Source organism: Strongylocentrotus purpuratus, unplaced genomic scaffold, assembly GCF_000002235.5.
Source record: "Strongylocentrotus purpuratus isolate Spur 01 unplaced genomic scaffold, Spur_5.0 spur5_scaffold_16, whole genome shotgun sequence".
NCBI lineage: Eukaryota > Metazoa > Echinodermata > Echinoidea > Camarodonta > Strongylocentrotidae > Strongylocentrotus > Strongylocentrotus purpuratus.
Genome location: NW_022145601.1, coordinates 31013658 through 31040673, shown reverse-complemented (window position 1 = coordinate 31040673; position 27016 = coordinate 31013658). Strand labels below are relative to the sequence as shown.

General features: G+C 38.9%; 1 protein-coding gene across 1 annotated transcript; it reads right to left on the bottom strand.

The window, feature by feature from the left end:
- Window positions 1-683: 683 nt before the first annotated feature.
- Window positions 684-27016, bottom strand: LOC575863 (arylsulfatase B). The gene is given in 8 exon segments (XM_030987268.1): window positions 684-2098; window positions 2556-2734; window positions 3305-3563; window positions 5321-5366; window positions 5368-5532; window positions 6217-6401; window positions 8242-8428; window positions 25881-27016. Coding segments are annotated over 8 exon segments (1767 nt in total). The 5' UTR covers window positions 26352-27016; the 3' UTR covers window positions 684-1823.

Below are 27016 nucleotides of genomic sequence, written 5' to 3'. Positions count from 1 at the left end.
TGTGAAATAAGAAGAATGGCCCAAATTGAATTCCTGATCTGTGGAGTCTATTTCTGGTGTGTAACAGCCCACATGAAAGTGCCGAGAAATGAGGGAAATTTTCTTCCAAGGCCTTGGGAAAGGAGTAAATACTTTGTTTTCTGTATCTCCGATAAGTGCAAAGATACCTTGTTTTCTGTATCTCCGATAAGTGCAAAAACATTTTCAAAAGTACTTTGTTTAAAACTTCTTTTTGAACCATTCTTGGTCATAAAAATGGATGGATTTATATACAGAGATACCCCCTCTTCTTTCTCCTCTCTATTCCTCCTTCTCTCTCTTTCTCTCTCTATTTCTCTCTCTCTCTCTCTCTCTCTGTCTCTCTCTGTCTGTCTCTCTCTCTCTTTCCTCTCTCTCTCTCTCTCTCTCTCTTTCTCTCTATTTTACTCTCTATTACCCTCTCTCTGTTTCTCTCTCTCTATTTCTCCATATTTCTTTCTCTTTATCTGTCTTTCACATCTGGCTTTGACCCGTTTATCTTCAACTCTGCCTAAACATGTAATTTTCACAGATAACATCTGTTTTGCTTGCTTCTTTGTTTCTTTCTTGTTTCGTCGTTTTTTTCTTTTTGTTATGCAGTCATGGTTTCACTCAAAGTAAATAAAACAAGTTTTATCCAGCGAAAAATAAAACGTAAGACATGATTTAGAGAATTTGCCTGATTTTAATATTTTAATTACATATTCATCCTTCCGATCTACAAATTCTGTCGTCATAATTGTCACACTGGTTCGTTATAAAACCTATTAAATATTGTGAACAAAATATACTTGATTTCATACTTTTTAAGAACTTAAAGTTAATGAATACAGTCATTTTCCCCAAAAAATGTTTGATAGAAATTTAACAATTTGTTGAAATAGTAGATAGGGTACGAACAAACCGAAATAACTTAGAACACACAGTATTCATTCATCAAGAGCAACACCTGCAATTTACACATAGCATTTAAAAACAAAATACACATCACAAAAAATGGACGTAAGTTATCGATCATGGCGCCGTCGCGGCCACAAGAATCCGTTAGTAACAGATAAAAAAACATCGAACTCAAGGGTGGATCTTGAAAAGGGCCCTTGGAATAGCGATGGCGGGCGCGGGGGTCGGGCGGTTGGGGACTTGCACCTTTTATTTTTCAGGCCAAAACGGATTGATGCTCGTTCTAATTCTTCCTCCCTATTTATCAACACCTGTAACCCAAACTCCTCAATGAACTTTCACAATCGCCTTTAAAATATTTTCCAACACAAATCTTATACACCCATTTGAAATGTTCATACACTTAAATGTTTAAATCTGTCCTATACAATCTACTTCATGGAACCACAATTTACTGTGCTATCTACAAGACCTCTAAAGAACAGCTGGTGCAACGTTACATTTCTTCACTCCAAATAGTTAAGTACTCTGTCCTTTGCATGAAATACTCTCCAACACTGTAGTTTTTACCCAAATGCCAATGCAATGCTGCATAAGCACGCAACATTGATATTTTCGCATTGGTCAGGGTGCAAATCTCGCCGGTGCACGTGTCATACAAACACCACATAGCATCACTATCAGCAGACGTGTCATCACTATCAGCAGGACGTGTCTTAACTATCAGCAGACGTGCGATCACTATCAGCAGACGTGTCGTCACTTTGAGCAGACGTGTCATCACTATCAGCAGACGTATCGTCATATAACATGAGGTTGACAATTGCATGGTCTCACACAAGTAAACTGCATCAGTGGAAAAATAGTTTTATTGTCCAGGGGAAAGTTCTTCAAAAGAGGCGCCCTCATCTGTCCATCCAAGGAACCCACGCCCCACCATGATACTTGGGGTTTCCTCTTTCGTCCTTTGGACCTAGATGTATAGGAGTAACGGCAGTGTTCTGGTAATCCTGAAGACGCTTTAGCAAACGGTAAACAATTTTCTTCTGGTATGGCGCCATGTTTTGTCTCTCATTGGGGTCTTTCTTGATGTTGTAAAGTCGGACGGGTGTGCTCCATCTTATATCGTTCATCTCTGGAGGCATTTCGGACTCCTTTGGAGGCTCCCAGAAATCTTCATCTGCAGAGCGAACAACAAAGAGCCACATGATGATATCGCCAAAGGCCAATCAACAACATGTAATAGACTATAATTGACAAGGTTCAATGAAATTCACCATGTTTAGGACACAACAAAGAACATTGTGATGACCTTGTTCAACACCAAAATACAGATATGTGATATGTTATAATTTTTCAACATCCAATCATCGACAAAAAGTTCCTTTGAACGAAAAACTACTTGCTCTTTAGGTGGGTGTTTGAGTGACATGCATTTATGGTGGAAAATAAAGATTCCCTGTCTGTACTGTGAAAAAACACCCATCCAATATAATGGACTTAGAATTCAGTCAATAGGGTTATGGGGAAGGACAAACATTGGAAAAGAGTATTACGAGGTTAAGATAAAAAAAAAAAAAAAAAAAAAAAAGGAGAAACAGGAGGAAGTACTGAAACAAATACAAAGTCAAACTTACGAGGTAAACCTGTTGAAAGTTTCCAATTGCCGACCCGTATAGAAGCCCTCATGGTTGCATTGAATGGAAGATTGCTCAGGGCACCAAAGTCCCTCTCATTTTCTCTCGTCCAGTGAGCAGCGGGATAGATGGGGTCGATGTTATGCAAGATCTCATGGCGGTTGGATTCTGTTCCTTTCCTAGATCATGAGACATGGTAACAATATTGTTAGATCTAATATTACAGTTAAGAGCAGATGTCTAGGACTTAATTGGACAGTAATAACCTACAATTCATCTTGTAAGATTGAGATCAAAGTTTACACCGTTTACACTGGTAAATGACATTACTCCCCTGTGCGTTCAAATCCACTTGGTACCTTTGAACCTATTTTATCAAATACCGGCAATTGCTATAAAAGGGAAACATTAAAGAACTGAGCATTTCCTATTTTAGGAAGTATTGTTCCTGATAGTCACACCTGGTAACTCGACAGTTTTGATGGGACAATGGATAAAGGCCTCGTGTAAAGGAGAGCCATGGCCTACAATTATTTTTTTTATTAAACATGCACTTCTCTGAAAGAGTAAACGGACAATTCGGTGTGGAGTGAACATAACCAAATCGGTTACTCAGGGAAAACAAACCTAAAGGTTGACATATTATTGCAATTTCGTTGATCCCCTCTACCAGACACAAGACTCTCATGACTGATCAATAGCGAAACAAAGATATGCAACAGATTTAAAAAAAAAAACTAGTAACTCACGAGATAGTTTTCCATTGGTTGATGCCATCCAGAGGTTTGTTTGTCACCAGCTTCCCACCAGCGATCCCCTTCACGATGGTCGGGAACCAGTCACTGACGTGTATGAGCTGCCGGTTGACCGTGCCTCGTAGCTCCCATGGTATAAGGGGGCTATGAACGAACCCAACGCCTCGTATACCACCCTCCCATAGGGTGCTCTTACCGCCTCGGAGGGGCCAGTTGTTCCCGACGGACCGTGGCTTCGGTCTCCCACCGTTATCTGCATGGAGAAAAAAAGGAAAAAAAGGGTTGAATTAAAATCGAAGTTGAACACATTCGAATGCCATTTAGAAAAGTTATCAGAAGAATGTGGAAGAAAGAGAGAGAAGATTTTGGTGCCAGAGATGCAATGCTCTTGCCCAAACTCACTATAAAATGTAATGGAATCGGTGTTTACAGTCAATAAGCAACATGGGACAAGAAGAATAAATGAAGCTTAGAAGTCAGGTAGAATAACCACCACCACCACCATCACCACCACCAAATATTGTTTTAATCGATTGTATACACGTTTGTAACCAATAAGACATTCATGTTCTATCCATGGTTTGACAAATTGGCCAAACTTCTATCTTCACTTCTTCACTTTTCATAACCCCGTTCTCACCTTACCCCATCACCCCAAGCACCTATTCATCAACACATCTTCATATTTTCATGAAACATTCTCTGTTCCATTTGCACACCACGACTCTACTCCGATTCTCGACCTTGATAATTCAGCTGCATTTCCTATCCGACATGCCTCTTCCTAATCACTCCTGAGTGTTTCAACCCTGCTCTCATGTCGATGTTCCGCCCAATTTCGTAGACGATAGTCTGCTGTCTTGTCGGAGAACATTCATGTACCCAAGGCCACTTCCAGGTAACTCCTAATCTACATGACCTGATTCTCATGTTCTACTTCACCAAGCGAGCGGAAGGATTCCATGTTTTCGTTCATTGGCTGCCGTAGGCCCTTCAACAGATCCACTGATTGATGGCTTAATGGGTTAAAGTGCGTGAAATTTGATGTGCACATTCCAAGGCCAAAGCCTGTCTGAGGGATGATGCCCGTTGTCATGGTAACGTGACAATGTGACAGAGAATGTTGTCGACAGAAGATACACGGTGTCTTGACTTTTGTTAATGTGATAATGATCATGATAACGGCAAGACGCCTCTTCTCTTTGCTTCAATGCAATGTTTGATAGATGTGATTGATTATTACAGGATGCTGAGGTGGGGGGGGGGGGGGGGGTGGGTTCAGAATCATCCATACCTTCATCTATATATGATTGTGAAGAGCTGTAGTACTTCTAAATCTCAGAGTGTACCTTAAGAACTCACCGTATGTACTATGTATGTATCTTGTCATTAAAGGTATGGTCCAGTTGTGGTCATGCGATTGCATTGTGAAAGAAACGTTGTGGAATCGATCAGAAAAGGTTGATCATCTTGCATACAAGTATTAAGTATTGGTGTGTACTGCAAGGTTCTGGAATCATCAAAGTGATAAGAAATTTGGCCCATTCTTGGTAGAGTTACAAGCACTGTACACAGAAAGGATAGATATAACAATTTACCAAATATATCAATTAGTAGGCGGTTTCCCGGCAAAATTCGTATCATCACGTATTATTCAACACATATTTTTTCACATGATTGGTAATAACAGCTTTCATTTCATATTTTGAGAGGGGCGTTTCCAAAACTGGTCTTTACCTTTAAGGTTTAAGAAAAAACATTCACGTACCGCTGTGTTAAAACTTGAAACGAGGAGGCGCGATAGCTCAGTCGGTAGAGCAATGGTCTCGTAATCCAGTGACCCGGGTTCGAAACCAAGGCGATGCACCAGTGCCCTTTGATAAGGCATTAATCCTCATTACCAGGTCCCTCGGAGAGGACCTAAATCCGTCAGCCGTCTGGTTGCTTACTTACAAGCATTTACGTTTTCTTAGCAGTCAGGTAATATAACAACCACCACCAATATCTTACCTGTAGTGAATATGATGACGCTGTTATCATAAAGACCGTTATATTTTGAGTGCCTCTGTGACGTTCCTGACCGCTTCATCCAGAATGTTGACTAGTCCTGCGTACCTGCGTCGCTTGGAGTTGTGGATGATACCCTCGTAAGGTTTGGCGTATTGTTCGGGAACATTGAGTGGTGTGTGAACGGCCTCGTAGGATAGGTAGAGAAACAATGGCTAAGAGAGATAGGGAAAAATAATATGTTTAGAAAGTAAAATCCAAAAAAAAATGTGTTCTAGTTGAATATTTTGATTTGATCGAGATATACAATAAGAGCACACTAGGGAAAATAGGTGAACCCGAACTCGGATCTTTTTCCAAAACTTATTTCTTTTAGTCTGTCATGGGAAGGTGCCATACCAAAGGATTTCCATGTTTTTTTGTGCCACATCATTATTATTGTCATCATTACTACTGTTATTAGTATTATCAGTATCATTATTAGTATTACTATTACTTGTACCATTGTTATCCTAATTGTCACCGTTATTATTAGAAGTATGGGTAGTATTACATGTAGTTTTAGAGTATAAGTAGTAGTAGTAATAGCAGTAGTAATAGTAATAGTAGTAGTAGTATTAGTAGTAGTAGTATCAGTAGTAGTAGTAGTAGTAGTAGTAGTAGTAGTAGTGTTACTATTATTCCATTAAACTGTTTTTGTAGGTCATTGTGGATTCACATTAGATATTGTCAATTGTGAACATAATAACCAAAATTATGCGATATTTTGTCTCCCGTATTTTTACATTAAATCGACCCGATAACATTTCAGAACAGATTCAAATTCAATCAGAATAAATATAATTTGGGTATAACATTTACCAACACGAACAAAACTAAATTTTGTTGTAAACATTCACCTTATTTCTTGGTTGTTTTCGAATGAGTTGTCTTGCTCTGTTGGTGTAGAGTGTAGTAGAGAAGGTTCCTTCGTGCTTCCAGTATATTCTTTCATTGTAGTACATGGACTTGCCCATAACCAGTTTATCGCCGAAGAGAGCAGTCTTATTGTGAGACCAGTGATCTGCTGAGCCCATAATATTACCTGGTGAGAAAATGTAAACAAGCCTAAAAGTGAGAACAGTATTGGATGAAATTCTTGTAAGATTTAATGCGACACACACCTAACATCACAGACACATTCATTCGAACAGCAAAATCAAATGCAAGGATATTAGCGGCACAAGCTTTCCAGTTTGTGGTCGATGTTTAATATTCCATACACCAACTTACATAAACATTATTTACAAATTGTCCATGTAAGGAACATATGTACATATTCAAATATTCATGATTTTTTATCCGCAATAGAGTGGTTAAGGCTGTAAGAAAAACAAATAGTCAACCTATAGTCTTTGTTTTCCCTCGTCATGTGTCTTTTTTCTAGATTGAAATGTGCGATTTCTGATGAAACTATCATTACCGGAGTAAATTACTATTCAAACAAATAAAGTGCATTTTACAAGATTATACGACATTAGAAAGAACTTCGTGCATTTATATTCCAGATAATGAATATCTTTTGGTCGGGAAAAAAAATATCGGCCGGGAAAAAAATCGGGAAAATGTTTTCCAATCCTGGCTTCAGAATTACTAGGAAGTCATAACATCATAAAATCAACTTCTCGAAAGCCTTTCCTTTTTTGGAAAGTGAAATGATAATTTCAATCGTAGATGGTTTTAATACTCAAGTTACCGAAAATAATCGCAAAACCGTTATTTCCACAACCTCTAATATCCTTCTGGAGGCTATCTTCATGATGACTACATTCTGACCTACATTTTGGGGCCTTCGATTTAATAGTTAAATTACCTGCATTATGTTTTTAAATTTCCTAACTTGTCTTCGATTTAATCTTTCATCCATGACCTAGTTCCGAGACAGCATGTATGACATCTTGCTGTTCCTATTAAACATCAGCCGCGTCTACACATGATCTTCATCGAGCATCAATGAAAAGTGATACAATAGATGATGGCAGTTACATTTAGACCAAGGAGTGTTTAGACTAGACAGTGTATATCGAGGGCATTGGGTCAACAAAATGACGACCGGATGGTATAGGCCAACTGTATATACAGGAACCAAGGCTGACTATAGTTTTAACATTTCTGAGAATTGATATCAGGGTATCGAACATCGTTCATTCCGGCTTAGGAAAAAAAAACGGGGATCAAAATTAGCTAGAAAGAATCTCTTTTGACTGATGTGATTTGACATTTGACTCATTATAACCCATTTCTGTTAACCATTTAGATACAACATTTAACCTCTCTTGACATTAGTATGCAAGAATGGCACGAGAAACATGTGATGAGGGGGGAGGGGGAAGGATAATTGAGACAAAATAAAAATATTCTGAGAAGTAAAACGTAGACTGTATAAACATGATAAATTTCCAGATAACTACCACCACCCCCCCCCCCACCACCACCGCCTCCACCACCACCACCACCATTTGGAAAGGTAACATCCTATTTCAACTTTGCCCTCGAAAAAAGGGAAAGCATGTGGTTTGTCCCAATTTAACAAAATATCCCTTCCAAATTATAGCAAGCTGTTGTCCTATATGTCTTTGGGGATAATAGAGATAGTCCTATGTGAGACATGTTCCTCTAGGGACAGTTGACCAGGACCCCGTTTACCCCATCCTCTTTTCCATGACAAATGACAAATATGCTGATAACCAATCAGAAGCAAGGATTTCAATAGCTTATAACCATTGCTATCATTTGTCACTGATGACAAGTTTTGTGAAGCGGGTACCAACGGGAGCTGTCCTTTAGTTAATGCTGCACACAAAAAAAAGATATTCCTTTTGCAAGATCAAAAATACCTTGCCTCTGTTGCCAACATGTCAAAATATCACGTGACCAACACTTACCGAAGAACGACTCGAAACCACGCCTACTCGGTAAGCAATCCTTCCAGGCGTAACCGAGATGCCACTTCCCCACGGCATGAGTGGAATAACCCTGTTTCTTCAAAGCTTGGGCGAGAGTAGTCTCATCCAGGGGGAGGCAGCACGGTCTACCGGGGAATAAATTTAAATGTTGCATTCCCGTATGAATCTAGAATGAAGAATTAAAAAGAGGAAAACACAATGAAAAGGAAAACATCCACGTGAAATTAAAATAAAGAGTGACCAGAAATATAGCGTACTTGCTAATGATACTCAATTGTTAGATCTGGACAAAGTCATGATGGGGAAAAGATTGACCATGTCCAGCAAAATATGGTCCTCGGGCGGATTTAGGTGACAGTCGGAGAGAACCTAAAGCCGTCGGTCCTATGGTTGCTTACTAACAAGCATTTTGCTTTCTTTAATATCAGTCAGGTAAAATAACCAACCACCACCACCAATTCGGTAAGAGCATCAGACGTGAACGGTGGATCAAAACATAGAAGTTACATAAATGCGCATTAATGATAATAAGGGAACACATCTATTACATAATAGTAATCGAACCTGGTCCTTTTTTGTTAGTAATTAGGAAGATACATCTCACAAAAAAACCAAGAACGATAAGCCGGACGGATCTGGTGATGACTCCGAATCTGCTAGGCGAACCATATCTGCCGTGACACCAGAATAGGCTGATAATGGATAATAACCAACGGCAGAGGAAAATGACACTCATGTTATCGGTTCGAGATCTGGTCACGGTGAAATACGAGTTCGAAGTCAATTTCACAGCTAATTTAATCTGCAAAAAGTCATTTTCTGAAACACAATGCCTTGCCTCAAAACTAATCTTTAATCTAAGGTGAAATTCACTTTTGAAGAAATGACTTTTCAAATAAAACTGAAAGCTATTATCATGTAGCAAAATTTAGAAGCCATGATCACCGTGAGAAACTTGTGAAAATGTCACGTAGAGTGAAAATATCAATCAACCCCTTTAACTTGTCAAGGCCAAAGGCTTTTAATATATTGGTTGTTATGGCAAAGAGAAACAAATTGGAAATTGCATATTATTCTATCATTGTTTATGTCGTCAAAGCATCATCATTCATCACCATCATCACTGTCGTCGCCTTTTATCTAATAGAATATCAAGTTCTTAAATGTATGAAGTGCCTTATATCGGGGCCACGACAACGAGGGGACACTGGCATCATCGGTGGCGGGGGAGGGGGGGGGGGGGGGGGGGGGGGGTATGATCTTATTTCATGGAGAACTTACAAATTAACAAGGATCATTGATTTGGGGTGGAGAAGAAGAGGGTCGTAACGTCTGATTTTTATGTTTCTTTAACCCCCCCCCCCTCCCCCTTTATCTTTTTTTCTTTTTTTTTCTTTTCTTTTAATTGTTAATTAATTGTTATCGCCCCGTGGTCCCCTGGGGCTTCGCCACTGCATGTAGGGCCTCGTTTTCCATACAGCTATTATGTTACTCACATGTTTTAACAGGTCATATCGATTGCAGGAAATATCTTACAATTTGAAAAGCTTGTCGAATCTTTGAATTCAGCAAAGATCGCAAATATTGGAACAGATTGGAGGATTTAAAAAGCACAATAGGCCTCATCCTCATTCTGCGTTCTTTTGTATGGTCTATTTTGACAAAAACACGAAAGGAAATAAGGGTGCAGCGAAAATCATTCCATTAGTGTTCTCTTTCAGTATTGTTTAGTCAGTTTATGAAAAATTTCCTTTCCACCAAAATCGGCTACAACGATGACGATTGTCACCGTTAGCCTGACCTTGAGATGCTTGTAGTTCATTGTCGAGCTGTTTTTGGAGCACAGGCCGAGAGTAAAAACACGTGTAGAATTATCCTGAGGTGGGTGGAAGCGTTGAGAGATGGTATTTTCAATGTTTAACATCACAGGTCAATACCAGGAAAGAAAGTCTCAAGCATGACAAATTGGTAACGAATGTATGCCGAACATTGCCAAAGCATCTCAGAAAAGTTGCATCGTCAGTTGAATATGACAACGGAAACACGAAGGAAAAAGAAATGCAATCCTTTCTCTGTCTGTCTCTCTCTCTCTTTCTCTCCCTATCCCTCTCTCTCCCCTCCCCCTCTCTCTCTCTCTCTCTCTCTCTCTCTCTCACACGCAGACACACACTCTCTTTCTCTCTCTCTCTCTCTCTCTCTCTCTATATCTCTGTATTGTTTCCTTCCTTTTTTCGCCATCATGCACGATAACAAATTGACAAATTTCTATGAAATCTCCAAAATGAATTCTGATTTCAGGTAAACTAGATCCAATGGCAGTGACAATGAGTTTACTATCTCTTCAAACAGAAAAGAGCATCAGTCGTCCTCAAAGTCATTAATCAATTGAACCTCTTTCCTCCTCATCTAATAATAACATAACAATAAAAACGTTACTTAGAAAGCGCTTACCTGCCACCGAAGTCTCTAAGTGCTATGTACCTCACATTCTGGTTCTTTTCTTCCTTTTTGCAAACATAAACCCTGCATAGATAGTACCTCGTTTAATAGCGTTTGGCTTTGAAGTTTTACACCTAATGTGGAGCTAGATAATGTAATTGTTTTAGAAAACTTGGTTTCAATATCGGTTTTGACAGTCCTCCGTATTCTGACTGAGACAAAAAGGTTAGCACGAACGAAGATACCGGATTTGATATCAATTGATTTTAGTGTCGGTAGTGCTTTGATCATTTAATCGTCCTTAACATGCTTAAAAGTAGAGTTATACCAAGGAAAAAAACTTTAGAGTGAGGGATAGCGTTTACAACATGATACCTCGGACAATGACGTACCGTGAGTCCATCCATTGAGAGGGCACTGGAATGATTGGAGTGGGGTGGGGCTGTGGCACCGGTCTTACCAGGAAAATGACATGCGAATTAACGAGGCTACTGGTGTTAGAGGAGGGTGGGGGAGGTGTTTCAAAAGGTCCACGAGGTCGACAAAACAAAGAACAAAGAAACACATGAGGAGGAATAGAATATGCCGGTGTGTGTAGTGAACCATCAGGAAAGTTGTCCGAATGCCCACAAGACCGACATGGTCGGTCTATATAAAGGATGTCGGTCTCGTGGGCAGTGGGATTGATTTGTGTGACGAGAACTGGCATTAGAGTACGGGAATAGCGTTTCGATTGTATCTCTGTGTATTTTGGTAACTTCAGGAGGTATTTTCCTCCGGTAGAATGACAGCCTGACATCAAAATACACTGGAGATATCAGTTACAGGGAACGTTGAATTTTTGTACAGAGGTAAAACAGTCTGTAAGCTTTCTCGATTTTTATTTCAGTTTGGAAGAAGTCAATATCACCATAAACAAATTTACAATTTTAAACGCAGGAGAGCCCGCAGAAAAATAAGGAATGTGCGACTATAGTCTAGAAGTAGAAGAGAATGGAAAAGGCAAACTTAGAAGAAAGTGTGGAAGTACACTGTGAAAAAAAGAATGAACAATGTGGAACGCTTAGATGGGAACAAAGAATATGAAGAGAGGTAATAGTAATAGTGTAGAGGACAGAGAGAAATAGAGAGAGGCTGGTAATGGATTGAGAAAGGAGTAGAACTAAGGAAAGGCAAACATTGGCTTAATCATACGGGTCAGCCAACTGTCACGCCTTATGTTTCCTCACGAGTGATGATGAATCATCACTTCATCACTTTCACTGTTCATTCAACATCACAGGAGTCACCAAGAGTAAAGAGTCATCATACCTCAGAAAAGGTCAACAAAGGTGCAATTCATATCGTACCTGCATCGCACAAGGCACACTACCCTTTGCTTTAATACGAACAAAATTACGAGTATGATTTTATTATCAAACGAAACCTAACGAATATCAGCTGGAAAACGAAATAAATAGGTGTAAATTGTAAGTTGTACAGTTGTTTTCTTTTCACTGTGTCCTCAAACTATTCGGCAGGCTCCTGGTCATTTTCCATTCTATATTAATGTAGTGGATAGGTAGGCGTAGTTCGTGAATGAGTAAAAATCAGTCGGGCAATTAATCATCTCCTATAATCAAAATCCTATAAACTTGCACCCCCCCCCCCCCCCCCATCCACAACTAACAATATAATATAGATGCCACCATTCTAAAGTATGCCGAGTACATGTACAATCCGCAAAGTATACTACTTCCGAGTGTGTATGTACTCCCGAAAAGCTAACCCCCCCCCCCCCGAACAATCATCCATAGGACAATTTAAATTGCCCCTTTCGCAACAATCTCAAGCCGAGGCGACTGCCCATTCAGGAAAACTGCCCACAAAATGACTATACCTTGTATACTAATAATTGATAAGTATGATTATAGTAATAATTTGGTCTTTATACAATTCACGGTCATGAGTGTAGTCACATAAGTATTAATGAGTGCTCTTCCTGAAGGCGCTGAAATTATAATTCCCCCAGCATTGACCGTATCCATTCACACCTGGTGGAGAGGGACACCATTTGTGGGCACAACACATTGTCCAAAGATGTAAGCATCGAGCAAGGATTGGACCCAGAACCTCTTGTAAGAGAGTCTAGAGCCTTCACCAATATACCAAGGTGCTCCTACCAGCTACTCCTCCCGAGAGTATGCATTGGTAATCGGTATACATGTATTAACACTCTGATGGTCCTAGGTGTCGTGGTATATAGTGGTTCAATCATTTCACTCTCATCCGAAGGGTGGAGGGTTCGAATCTCAACACCCTGATGGTCCTAGGTGTCGTGGTATATAGTGGTTCAATCACTTCACGCTCATCCGAAGGGTGGAGGGTTCGGATCTCAGCGCGGTGGTAACGTCCTATTAAATAAGACATAAATCCACAGCTGCCACTCTCCTCCCTGGTGTAAATGGGTACTTGGCAATCACTGGGATAATAACAATTGTAGGGTTCTCAGGAAGAAAAGCATTAAAGCTGATCATGCTGATAATGCTTCCTTCGCTAAATAAAATTATTATTAAAGGGTAAAGGTTTCGCAGGGCTATTTCGTCCGGGGGCGTATGTCGAATTCTATAATCATTCCAAGTGCAGTTGCCTATATTGTTGTTGTCCATGCAGGCTTCAGGTTTTTGACGAATCTTCCGATAATCAGGCAATACGACAGCTACGACCGAAGTAATTGACATTGGTATTAACCTCAAATAAACATGTTTAAACTAGAGTTTCACAAACAACTGTTCAAACCATTGACATGAGTTGAAAGGCCACAGTAACAATTTTAACCGAAAAACCAGGCGCTCTCCATTATTTCGCAACGGTGATATGACCGCAACGAACTTTCAGGTTGTTGAAGTGTTTAAATTGATGGATATATAGTATTATTTGCCTAAAACATATAACATTAATGAACTAGCTTACTTCAGACGGACTGATGTGTCAGCATATTATCATGTTTTAAAAAGTACAGATCAAGAATTCAAGTGGGCATTCAAAGAAAATCACAAATAATGTCAAATAATGTATCACTAGAAACTGGCATGATAACAGATGGCCATCGTACAAGTTTTAGGCCAACTACATATCGGGTGGTTTACAAAAATATTTAAAAAACATCTCCATAGCATCTGGGATATAATCGACAGATTCGCCAGAAAAATAACGATGTTTTAATGACGTTACATGATGCATCAATACTGCCCAAGCAGACGACACCCTATAAAAAATGACCACAATTGCAATGCTATTATTTCTCAAATTTTAATGAGTTTAGTATAAATGTGATGGCATTTCACTATTCAAAAGGGGATATGAAACCAATTCTGATAATTAAAATGTTTTGTTTGTAAATACACGGGATAGGGGTTAATTAACAATCCTAGAAACCAGACTTTCAAATTAAAAAAAAATGGAATGATACAACATGGACCTCATTTGTTCCCTCTTGAGAGGCCGAACATACCGCGATGTACATGCAGCTGAAAATACAATAGCGTCTTTTTTTTTTTTTACAAGCGACAGATTCCTTTATTTTGTTATCGATGCATTTTTAATTAAAAAATACCATGCGCGGGGTTCAGAGTGAGACAATAAATTAAACATTTAGACTGTCTGTAGTGAAGTAAGAGAAAATGACAAAACAGGCACTGAAAATGTGTGAGATGTCATGGGACATCGTCTGCTTGTGCAAATCATGTCCATCCTGTGATGTCACACATCTCAGCAGCATTCAGAGAGCTCTTCAGGTGCTATGCCGGGGCTGTATTTAAGCGTTTTGTAATTCATAATAATCATTACTTTGAATGTTTCCAAGCATTGAATTTTTATAATGAAAATAAAGTTAGTTTTTAAAATTAAAGAAAAAACTCCTTAAAATCTCCCCGGAAATCCCAAAACACTTACCATTACAATGCGGAATCAAGGACAGCACAGCGGGAAATGACAAAACGCAACAATACTTGATACAAATGTTGTCTACATGATCTCAATACGATACACATGAATAAGTTGCCATAATTACTGGGGAAGGGGGCACAGATGTGTGACATGACTCGCATCCCCCCCCCCCCCCCCCCCCCAAGAGAACTCATGGTAACACAGCCCAACCGATTTGAAGAAAACGAAAGCAATCTCCTGGACTGGGGAATAAAAGGGAAGGGAGGGTAGCGCTACTAGGGAAACGAACACGGGGTTATATCATTCAATTCACCACGTTTCATCTCTCTCTCTTTTTACATCGGACGCCCTCCCAGATGTAGGACTATTCATGTTCATAATAAGGTAGCAGATAAGAAGAAAAAATATGTTTGTCAAAGAAAAGGGGTTTTGATTATCCTCGGATTCTAACACATTCACGAAATAAAATCCGCTCAATTTGCTCCAATCATCCACACCGTTTCATGTCATTAAACATGGAATTTGGCATTCATATATCTTTTTTTTGCCGATTGAAAGAAGCCGACTTGCGTTCATTGCGTGCTAGTTTCTCAATCTTTTACGTGCCAGGGAGATTATGGTGTCTCTAAACCATCAAACAAAACCAAATGACGGGACATTACTCCTCTTAATGACATTCGGAAGGTGAGGCAATCCCATAATCCCACCAATATCAAGGTAATTATAACTACATTATGACATCTGTGGAATACAATACACATTGAAATTGGGTAATACTCTTTTGGTTCGTATTGTGTTCCACAATCATAGCGAAGTCAGCACTTTTCGATAAAAAAAGAGGAACGTGATCTACATTTTGAAAACAGATTTGAGAGCACAAAGTCAAAGTTTCATGATTTATGGATTATGGTATACATTTTGAGTTCAAGACGTTTTGCTGTTCATCGCCCTGATTTTCTAAGCATTTCTAGGTAATCTAGCAAACAAGATTCCACATTATACTGTGTAGATACAACTTAAAGGTAATACAAAGTTTTGGAAATTTTTAAAATTGGGTGAATGGTGATTCTTTACAATTTTGATATATTTGGATGCCTCTGTGGATGTATTATGAGCATTAGAAATTTTTAGCCCCTAAAACACTTCTGTTTTTGAGAAAAATTGAATATAAAAATTTACCGGTGCTCCCGGTAAATTTTGATAAATTTCAAATAGCGCCTACGGCCGTACAGTGGTAGCTGCGACCATGGAATTCTCAGAATATGTAGTTGTGATATATAATTTCCAAACGGGAATAGCTAATCGGTCGATTTTAGTCAAGAAACATTGTTTTACGGCTTAATCAATATCTTGACCTTGAGAGGGAGCTATACAACATAAAGAATTTATTATTTACAATTGCATAATTTTAGACTCGATTTCAACCCCACAACGATCACTGAATATTGTAGGATCACATATGCATGACCCCATACCAAAACTTTGTATTACCTTTAATAGTTTGTCGGATATCGTGAGCCTATTTATTACCCTCGTTCATTTTGTCATCAGCTCGTTACCTTTGTGTGACAACCACCCCCTGGAAGTGCAATTAGCCATTCACATCAACGGAGACTCGTGTTCCTATGTATGATTTAAACACAAAATATAGCTACTTGCTCCCTCGGTAGCTCTATATGGATATAGGTACAGTTATGCACAATAACATGTTATAGCCTACAATACCAACGTCAAACGAATCAGAGGGAGGTATCTTCCTTGATAAAGACATTCGATAGGTTAATTGCACAACTGAGCAACCTTGAAAGCTAGAAAGATTTAGGGGATTGCCACACATGGAAAGCTATTATACTCTTTACACGGTATACAACATAAGGGCAAATGTTGTGAATAACTTGTGCCATTTGTGGAACAAGAATTTTCCTCTTCTTCTGTCTTTAAAGATGAAGTTGAGTTCTGGTCATGCGATTGCATTGTGAAAGAAACGGTGTGGAACCGATCAGAAAAGGTTGATCATCTAGCATCTAGCATCTGCAAGGTTCTGGAATCATCAAAATGATAAGAAATTTGGCCCATTCTTCGTAAAGTTACAAGCACTATACACAGAAAGATGTATATGGGACTACCCTATATCTCTCACAGACCATGAGAGAAACAAATTTACCAAATATATGAATTAGTAAGCGGTTTCCCGGCAAATTTTTTATCATCATGTATTAGTCAAAACATATTTTTTCACATGATTGGTAATGAGAGCTTCCATTTCATTTTTTGAAATTGGGGCGTTTCCAATACTGGTTTTTACCTTTAATATTAGTGTCTTCTCTACCTCCAGTGCTGTCTGGAAGATGACACGATATATAGCAACTACTTTCGACAAATCAACCTTAGCCATTTCAAAAGCCTTGTGCGTCACCTATTGAAATGAGTGTGCTAACATGTAAATAATAACGCATTACGTAATCCAATAATGATTTCTATGGAACAAAGAATATGGAACAAAGAATATGGCACTGAAGTGGCACTTAGTTTGATTTTTCGAAACATAGGTGACTTCGTGTAAGGTGTGTGAGAGAGGCCCCAGTAAAAGAACGTAAGTCATGTGCATGCTGAAGATGACAATTGTTCGATTGTCACAAAGTAGATGAATTCTCAACTTAAAGCCTCAACCAAATACCCCACCTAACCATGAACCTAAACTTAACCATAATATACTAGGCCCTCATTCAATAGCAACGGATCGAATTGAGTTTAACAATACCACATTACCAATCTTTTTTTCTTTTGAGGGAATAAGGGTTGTGTGCATCGGACCATTTGGCTTTGCTACAGTGTTCTGTATATGTCTCATCAGAACGTAGTCTTGGAAGGACCAAGGACTGTACGCCTAATCATGCCATTATGGCGCAAGTGTAAACAGCCTCCGTCTCCTCGGTCCAACAAAACTGAACTACGTACTGGGACTTAACCTGAAACAGGGGTCAATACGTGCCCCGGTCCCGATATCAAAATATCTCATTAGGACCCACAAGTAAGTCCCCCTCCAGAGTCTTGTAAAGTTACAAGAATGATCACGATTGAAGAAATAAAAGAATGGTTCTGAACTGCCTAGATGACTACGGTTAGGAAGGTGATGAGCTTCCATTTTCCTGGAAGTATTCGGTTTGTTCACAAAAATAAAACAAGCTTTGTGATAAGTTAAAAGGGCATTTTGATACCACTGGGGTCATCTTTTGCCCCTTAGGCTTAGGACACTCATAAGTTCCGTTGTCACAATTACTTGTCGAGGAGGATTCTGAGGTCAATCGCCTGATACTGACATCTCTGTCTCGACGGGTTCACGTCCAGGCCACTTGGGTAACCACTGTAACTGATAATTGCAGACGATACCATACCAGCTTCCGTATACCTTGGCAATTCTCCAGGCTGCCCTTTAACGACACCTCCTAGTCTGACTCTGAAGACCCATGATGAGATTCCTCTTAAAGTAACATTGCCGATAGACTTAGAGCCGTACCTGCTGGACGGTGATTTGTCAAAATGAAGTTACCGTTGGTCTTTGGGGAAGGCAGTAAAAGTGTCTTATTCTGCACTTTCCAAGAAATATCACGGAAAACATGGATAATAGGGACTTTAGATATCTTTAAGTTGTCTCAACAAAAAAGGTTCTCATATACAGAATGACCAATTCCAATGGAAAAGATTGCTCCTGCATTCAATTCAGTTGATGTCATGGCTTACAGAGCAGTTAAAGAGGATACATTAAGACGCCCTCTACGTCGGTCCATTGCCACTATCTTTCTGTCGGGCTGCAATGATTTGTACCTCACTAAATGTTATCCTTCACTATTGTTTAAGAAATAAACTCTCAGCTCATTCAACATAAGAAGTTGAATGAATCACACTGGAAAGAGACTAAAATATAAAGTGCATTATCATCATAATATTGGGTTCTTGTGTATCACTCGTGTCTGTCAAACTTGACACTTCTGGTGCTCTACAATATGCTATTATTACCCCGTAGATAATTTTTTTTTTCATAAGACATTCGTGCCTCGATGGGACTCGAACTGCGAACCATGCGATCCACAGTCCCGTGACTTTTCCACTAGACTACGACATCTCTATAACAACAAATGGGAACAAAGATTTCGTAATGGTGTATTATACCAGCTTTTAACTAAATATTACTTCTCTAAATATTATTTAATTCTACGTTTTTAAAATGCAAAGAAATTCACATGTAAGTATTGAAACTGGATAACAAATGTTTAAAAAAAGACGAAAGAAGTCAGAAAGTAAAGACCCACATAGATTTTAAAATCAATAGACATTTTTGATTTTCAGTATGAAATAATTATTTCTATTTGATGTTTAAAGACTAATAATTTTATTTCAAAATCCCCATTAGCCTTAGATTTTTCTCAATAAATTAAGCAAATAGAAAATAAAAAGGGCAAAACTGGACACTTTTCATGCTCAACTGGGATCCTACCATGATACGGTCTATCCTCCAGATATATGTCAAGGTTAGATCAGTGCAGGAACAGCAGGACCGCCCGTCTTCAATTCTTGATATTTTTTTTCTTCGGGGGGAGGGCGGAGGATGAAATGAGAATAAGGAGCTTTCCCTCTCTCTCGATCTATCATATTTCTCGCTTGAACATTTTCTTTCCCTTTCGCATTTTCCAAATCTCTCTAACTCATACATGCACTAGGTCATTTTCCTTTTCCTCTCTATAACACTTTACCCCCCCCTCCCCCCTCCCTCTCTTTCTCTCTCTCTCTCCCCTCTCTTGCTTTCTCTGTTCATATTTCCTTTTCTCTCTTTCCCTCCCTTTCCCCTCCCCTCACTTTATTCACATTCTCTCTCTCTCTCTCTCTCCCTCCAGTCTTCCGTGCCTTCGGCCTCAACATTCAACCTCAGTGTGTCCTTTTCTAACACTTCGCACGCCTCCACTCCTATCTTCCTCACAAAAAATATTTTCAAATATCGAGTGTGGTCGAACGTGCTTACGGCGCCCCTAACGTGACTTTGTCCTCACCTATTCTCATTGTCAAAGACACCATATCAGGGAATACCACCGGGATAATTCACCCGGAAATAACCTGAAGTTTTCATTCACCAGAGGCGGAAATATGGAAGAAATGGAAAACAAGATAGTAAAGCAATAGGCTGAAATGATTGGGGTAAACAAAGTGTTGACAGAACAGAGTGTGACTTTGATAGAATGAAGAACAAGTTTTAGAATTAGAGAGTGAGACACTAACAACAAGCGATACGATTTCAGGTGCTTATTGAAACCACAGGTACACGGTCGATCAAAAAAATTAACAATTTGAAAATGCAAAGATTTCAAATATCCCGGGTCTCCAAACAGTTGTCTCGGGCTATTTTCATATAAGATATAGAACAACATTAACGTAACTATAAAAGCTTTTGAAGCATAAAGTGGTATTGTGTGATAATCGCTTTTGCTAAAGGTGTGTTTTTGTTGCTATTGATATCACTTTGGAGACCACGGGAATTCGCACCTATACATTTGTATAGTCTTACTTGACACAAGTATGAAAGAAAAGTCACCATCGCATGACGTTTGTGGTATTTTGTTTGTAAGAATGCACGCTTTCAAGTATAACAAAGAAAAAATTGTTTATAAAGCTCTGGAATGTCAAACGATGAACTATTATAACTCTGCACATGTGTCCTTAAAAGTTCAATGTGATGTTCTTCTAACATGCATTGGTCGTAGAAGGATTGCTTTAAAGATACTATGTCCCTTTTGCAGCCAACATTAATTTCTGTAGAACTTTACAGGAATTATGAATATGTGACGTATGTCGTATCTGTGAAATTTAAACTTAGCAGTGTCCTAATATTCAAATTATGCAAGGCAAGGAAACCTGTTTACTTGCTAGACTTCACTGTCAGACAATATTGAGTGACTGACTGGCTTTTTTTCTTCTTTGGCAATAACGTACATAAAATAAGCTGTAAAGGGTACATGAGCTTTTGTCTACATCAATAAACCCACTTCTTGTAATGGCCAAAATTAAATTGATTGAATCTTTGCGCAGCATGACATACGACCATTCGGTATATTGGCCTGAAAATCAGAGTATTACTTACTGGCTCTATAGCTCTTAAGTCGATTCGACAACTTATAGTCGTTATTTTCCCACTTAAAGACATTTTCAAGCCCCCCCCCCCCCCTTTTTATAGGGAGGTTCTAAATTAGTATTATCTTTCAAATGCCGTTGCAATTTAACCTTTTCATTTTTTGTGCCCTGCAAATGGGACATAGGACCTTTAAACTGAAATGCTGAGAAAGTTTAACGACTGATAATGTATTTCAAAGCAGTATACCCCCCATTCTCCAACATGCCCCTATCAGTCAGCACATTTCAAACATGACAAACTTGAATCAAAGCAACAGTTTGAATCGAGGCTCACGTACCGCTCTTGTGCAGCTTACATGTTTCTCGAGGGACAAACTTGAAGCCGTTTCCTGGTAAACAACTTTATAAACAACTTTAAATCGACTACAAAATACTTCTTAATATCAAGATCCTCATATTATATTTCCTGAAAAAATGAACATGGTAGCTGCGTATCAATTTTAGTGAGCATCGCAAGGGGTATTGTCCGCGTCTTTTAGATCCTCTGCATAATTAGTTTAGAAATAACATCATTTTAAATACACAAAAAACGGTACTTAGTATATGAAGTTGTTTGAAACAATGTCAATATGTAGATGTACATGTCATTAATGTGTAGATGATAAGCTTTTGATGTTTTTTCGGTCTCTTTTTTTTCTATGTCGGTAATTTGAAAATCTGAAAACTTACCTGTACAACTCCTCTTAAATTGTCGAAAGTCTAGGAGAACAGCGCCTTGTAACCTTTGGAAAAGGCGCTATATAAATCCAATTATTATTATTATTATTATTATTATTTCTATCAACTTTCATATTTAATACAGTATTGGTAGTACTGACATCTGATTTTATAGACAATGCTGTTGATTGACATGTGAAACCAAAAAACCTCGACAGAGGAAAAAAGAGAGAAACGAAAAAGAAAAGAAAACCTCTCCAATATGTCATGATATTTATTAGGTCTTCAAACTAGAACGGAGTGGGTACCGTACATTATGTTTGAATGTTATTTGAGGAGTCATGTGATGGATCAACTCTTTTTTGGAATTGAAATCAACACTGAAAAAGGGTGGAAAAGGGTATCTCCAACCAACCAATGTTTTGGAAAGGATTTCACTATAACTTGGAGTTGATTTACCTAGAAAACAAAGTGATTCCCTATAAAGATAACTCCTAAAAAAAGAGTGTAATAGCACTTCTCCTCATTAAAAGAGTTCGATTATATAATGATAGCGGTGTCGTGGTCTGGGAATCACATGGTTTGCAGTTCAAGTCCAGCTGTGGCAGTAATGGTAAACATTAATCTTCATTTGCCACTCTCCACCCAGTTGAAGTAAATGGATACAGGATTATTCGGAAGACATTCCTTGAAATGCTTGAATACCAATGCCATGGAAATAGATTCAGAACATGTCTATCAAGCAAGCACAGTACCAATAATTTGTCCATGTATATAGCGCAGCTACAATATGAATATATTTTACTTCGCTTAAAGCCCCACTGTCCTACTTGTAGCTACTTGCTCCCACTATATAGAAAACATCCCCAATCGGTGCCTGTTGGTCCCCCATGATCCTCTTTTTATTATGTTAGTTGATAGCTGAGTTATTGAGATAGCCACCTGTCAGTGACCTCGCTGTGTGGTATAATCCCTTCTGGCCCAGTAGTAGTGACGGTCTTTAATAACAAGTTAGACATTGTTACCCCCGGCTGCAGCTAAGCTGCCATGAAAAAGCGCTAAAGTATTCAAGGAACTAAATCCTACCAAGTATCCATGTACTTCATCTGGGTGGAGAGTGGCACACGTAGGTTAATGTCTTGCCAAAGGACAGTGCCGGGAACTCGAACCGCAAACCATGTGATCTTCATGCCGGTGACGTACCCACTAGACCACGACACTTCTACAATATCCCTGGTTTTCCAAAGTAAATTCTTTATAATTTTTATTGTTGATTAACAACAGTAACGTAAAACTGGAAGAAACGATTGTGCGATGTGAATAAAGAGTGATTGGTAGTCGGAGGAAACTTGTAATGAAGGAAGGCGAATACTTCCTAAAAGAAAAATTTGTTAGCTTAAAGATGAAGTTGAGTTCTGGTCATGCGATTGCATTGTGAAAGAAACGGTGTGGAATCGACCAGAAAAGGTTGATCATCGAGCATATAAGAATTTGTGTGTATTGCAAGGTTCTTGAATCAGAAATTTGGCCAAGTCTTGGTAAAGTTTCAAACACTTGCACAGAAAGATGTATAATATACACAAACACGTGGCGTAAAAAGCCGGCCCCCCGATTTTTACGATGTCACATGCATATTTAGAATATAAAGGCATTTGAAGAGCCATGCTTTTCAGGGAACATGTCTTAACTGATGTTCTTCCACACTTGCATAATAAGAATGGGTAATGCTCACAAATTATTTTTCACCTTTTCCCAGAACTCAACCTTCTCTTTAATGTTTATGGAGTTTCACTGTTTCATCAGAAATTCGTATAGCGATTTTGAGGACTTATTGCAAATTGAGTCACTTCAGTCTAAACCATGGAAAATGCTTAATACTTCTCCTTTAAATTATTCCCACTTCCTTTCTTTCTTTAAATTCTTTTTCATATCCAATAATTACAATGTTGTCTCACTCCTATACCAAATAAATTCCACCTCTGCTTGTACCAACAACAACAACAACAAAGAATCGATTGTCATTGTTTTAGTTTCCTATAGGATTCTTTTTAGCTGTTCATTTCAGATGATCGAGATAGAAAAGAAATCATGAAAGTCGTTATGTCCTCTCCTGTAAAAATTGATAAGAGAATGAAGTTTGAAATCAAATTATAAAAGAAAGGATGCCAAGACAAATAGGTAGTTTTATCACCGAAGCCATATATTATGTTACCGGGTTTCATATCATTTGGCAGAGATAGTGTATTATCAATAAGCCACGATCGGTTATTCTGTATGTTATCATTAGGAGTTACATGATACAGCAGAATTGCGGACACAATATTGGCCTACTGTCTCATAATGATGATTTCGTCAATATAGAATTTTACAATGATTATCTTGCCTCGGATATGGTAAACAGCGCTTGAATGTGCAATATTCCGGCCAGAAAACCTATTCAAAATGTCACTTACCGAAACCCTGATAATCTAATCATGTCATGAACGTGTGTTTAAATCCCTCCGTTGACCTCGTTATCTATCTTGACTTTAGGCCATATTAGTTACGTTTATTCATGCACAATGGTGCAAGTCACGGCTATCATTGAAACATGATTTGCACCCCTCCCTGATCCCACTCAAAGCATCAAATACATTTGTTATAACATCTACGATCTTGTGGTGCTTTCTTTTTTTATGTTCTCGCTCCTTCTCTCTCTCTCTCTCTCTCTCTCTCCTTTTCACCCCTCATTCTTTCTTCTTCTTCTCCTCCACCTCTTCCTCCTCCTTCTTTTTCTCCTCCCTCGATCCTCTCCTCCTCCTCCTTCTTCTCTCATTTTCCTTTTGTTACCACTCTTTAGTCTATCCTGACAACATATCAATGTATCCCCAATCCCAAACCCAGAGTTTCTCTAGTCATACACGAGTATAGTAATGTTGTCTCCGAATCTAGAATAGAAAATGTAGTTCGTTTACTCCCATGCTGCGATTATAACTAGATTCAATTTCTCGTTCTCTATTGGAAGAACTTGAATAATTCTGTCATATTGCAGGAAGGATTATAGTGATGTAAATGTATATCGTTTACAATTTGCCAAATCATCAGAATATTGCCAGACCTGGTGTTCCTGGAAGTGCTATGCAAACACATAATGTGCCGCATGTTAATTCTCCTGTTGCCTTGGTTACGTCAAACTAGAAAACTTAATTGAGGTAAATATCCATCTCTAAAGGAAGCTCGGAGGGGAAACGTTATCCGCTTTTTGTATTTATAAGTGTAGTGACCAGACATTTATTATGTTGTTATATAACCGATGTCTGATGTTCTTCTATGTAGTCTAACAAAAAATACATTGCTGAGTTTATGTGTGCGGTTTTTTTTTTTTTTTGGGGGGGGGGGGGCGAAAGGGGGGCGGGGAAGGGGTGTTGGTGCTTTAGGATGCCTCGGACATTTGATTTGAAATGGACATGATATCTTACAAAGCTCATATATCATTATAATTATTACAATTAGTATTACTATCATCATTATTATTCAATGTAGACTTGAACATTTCATTCATTTAGTCTTGTTGCTGTGGTTGTCTTTTCTGATACCACGGTAGGACATGAAATTGGATTTAAAAATATATGCTGATGTTTATACGAAGTTTCTATTTCATCAAATAAAAACCAATCTGATCTACTAATCACAATTCATGCCTCTCCTATTTTGACATGTTCGAGAAGATTTTTATGAGTACAGATAAGATGTGATACGATGAGAAAAAAAGTATTATACATGTGAACTCCGGGCCAACAATATGCGGATTTAAATTTAATAAAAAACAGAAAGTGAAAGAAATCCAGGAAAACATATTTAAAGGAAAATTTGGACAAGTTAATAGTATTTGATAGTGACAATAAATAAATTGTACGCCTAGTAAGACTGGAGATAAGGATACCACGTGAAATACTTTGATTTTGACTGTTACTTCATCCTTTTTCGCTGTCATGAATTATGGTTTTAGGAATTGGACACAAATTATTGACAGTTATTGGTCACCCACAAAAGTTGAACAAGCGAATGCATTTTTCCTCGAAATGTTCAACTTAAGGGAGGAAGCTAAAGGCATGGTATCAATTAGACAAAAGGAAGTAAGAGAGTGCCTTGTCTACCCTCAATACAACTATAAAAAAATTACTGGCGTATCCAGCGTACGATGGAGCCGGGGAACCCCCCCCCCTCCCCCTCCCTGTAAAGGCCAAGCTTTAAAACAAAACAATGCCCAAACAAAAACAACAATCATGCGAAGGGTCTCTCCGTCAAACGAATCCGCCAAAATTATTAGTCTCCAACGCAAAAGGGAATTCCGCCCCTAGCCCCATCCCATTTTCGATGTCTGGATACGCCACTTTATAAACAAAAAAAAGGTTGCAAATGTGGAGAAGACTTACCTGGTATCGACCGGTTATCAGCTGGCTCCGTGTAGGCGTACACACTGGCTGTACATAATAATTCTCTAGCCTTACTCCACTGTATGCCATCTCGTCAATATTAGGTGTTCTTATCATAGATCTGCCATATTTTGCATGATATCCAACATCGTTATAACCCAGGTCATCCGCAATTATCATAATAACGTGTGGTGGTTGTTTCTTTTTCTCCGCTTTGGGCTCGCTTTTCTTCTTCTTCTTTCCATTCTTGTAAATTTCGGGGTATATATTTCCAGCGCTCAAGCTTATGGTTGAAGTTTTCCTCGAGGCTGGTCTTTCTTGAGTCCTTCTCCCATTAGTCCTACTCCTAGGGCTGGACCTAGCCCTGGCCCTGGCTCTGTTGGCAAAGACCGCGTACTGGTCCAGGAACATTAGAAGAAGAAACAAAACAACGGAGAGTGACTGAATACAACGCCTGAGTTGGATCCTCATTTTTGGAAGTTCGTGCCAACTAAATCCTATAATAACCTCAGTCAGCAAATCGCCGGCTCAACAGGACCGGGTAATGAACTTGAGTTGTAAATAAGAAGTTATAAAAAAAATACTTCGGAGAACCGGCAGGAGAAACTGAAAGTATGTATCTGTAGTCTGATAACGGGTCGCCTATAGAACTCTAAGTCGACAGGAATATCGCGTTAATGTATCGCTGGTTCTAAGAGTAATGCAATCTGAAAGATGTCTTGCTGTGAGCGTTGAAAGCCGTGTCATCAAATTGATCCACATTCAGGTATTCTGAGACAGTGTCGAGCTAGACTGAACTTTTTGACATCATAATAAAGATCAACCCCCTCGGCTAGCCGACCTCGCCCACGATACTAGGCACAGCACGCCCGCTGCCTCTCCTCTCTCTACCGTCTACCAGCTCCTCTGCCCTCCCCTCTCAACTGCATCTCTCGATGAATGCGTCCCGCTTCAAACCGCTCCTACATCCATTCTCAGTTCAATTACTGCTCGCTAGAAGTCTCAACACACCTGTAAATGATAGACAAGTTTAAGATTCGATAAAAAACGCGGAGTCTTTCGTTTCGATGTCTTCATCATATCATGAAACATTCAACCTCGTCACTAGCAGACGATCATAAAAAAATTATGATATC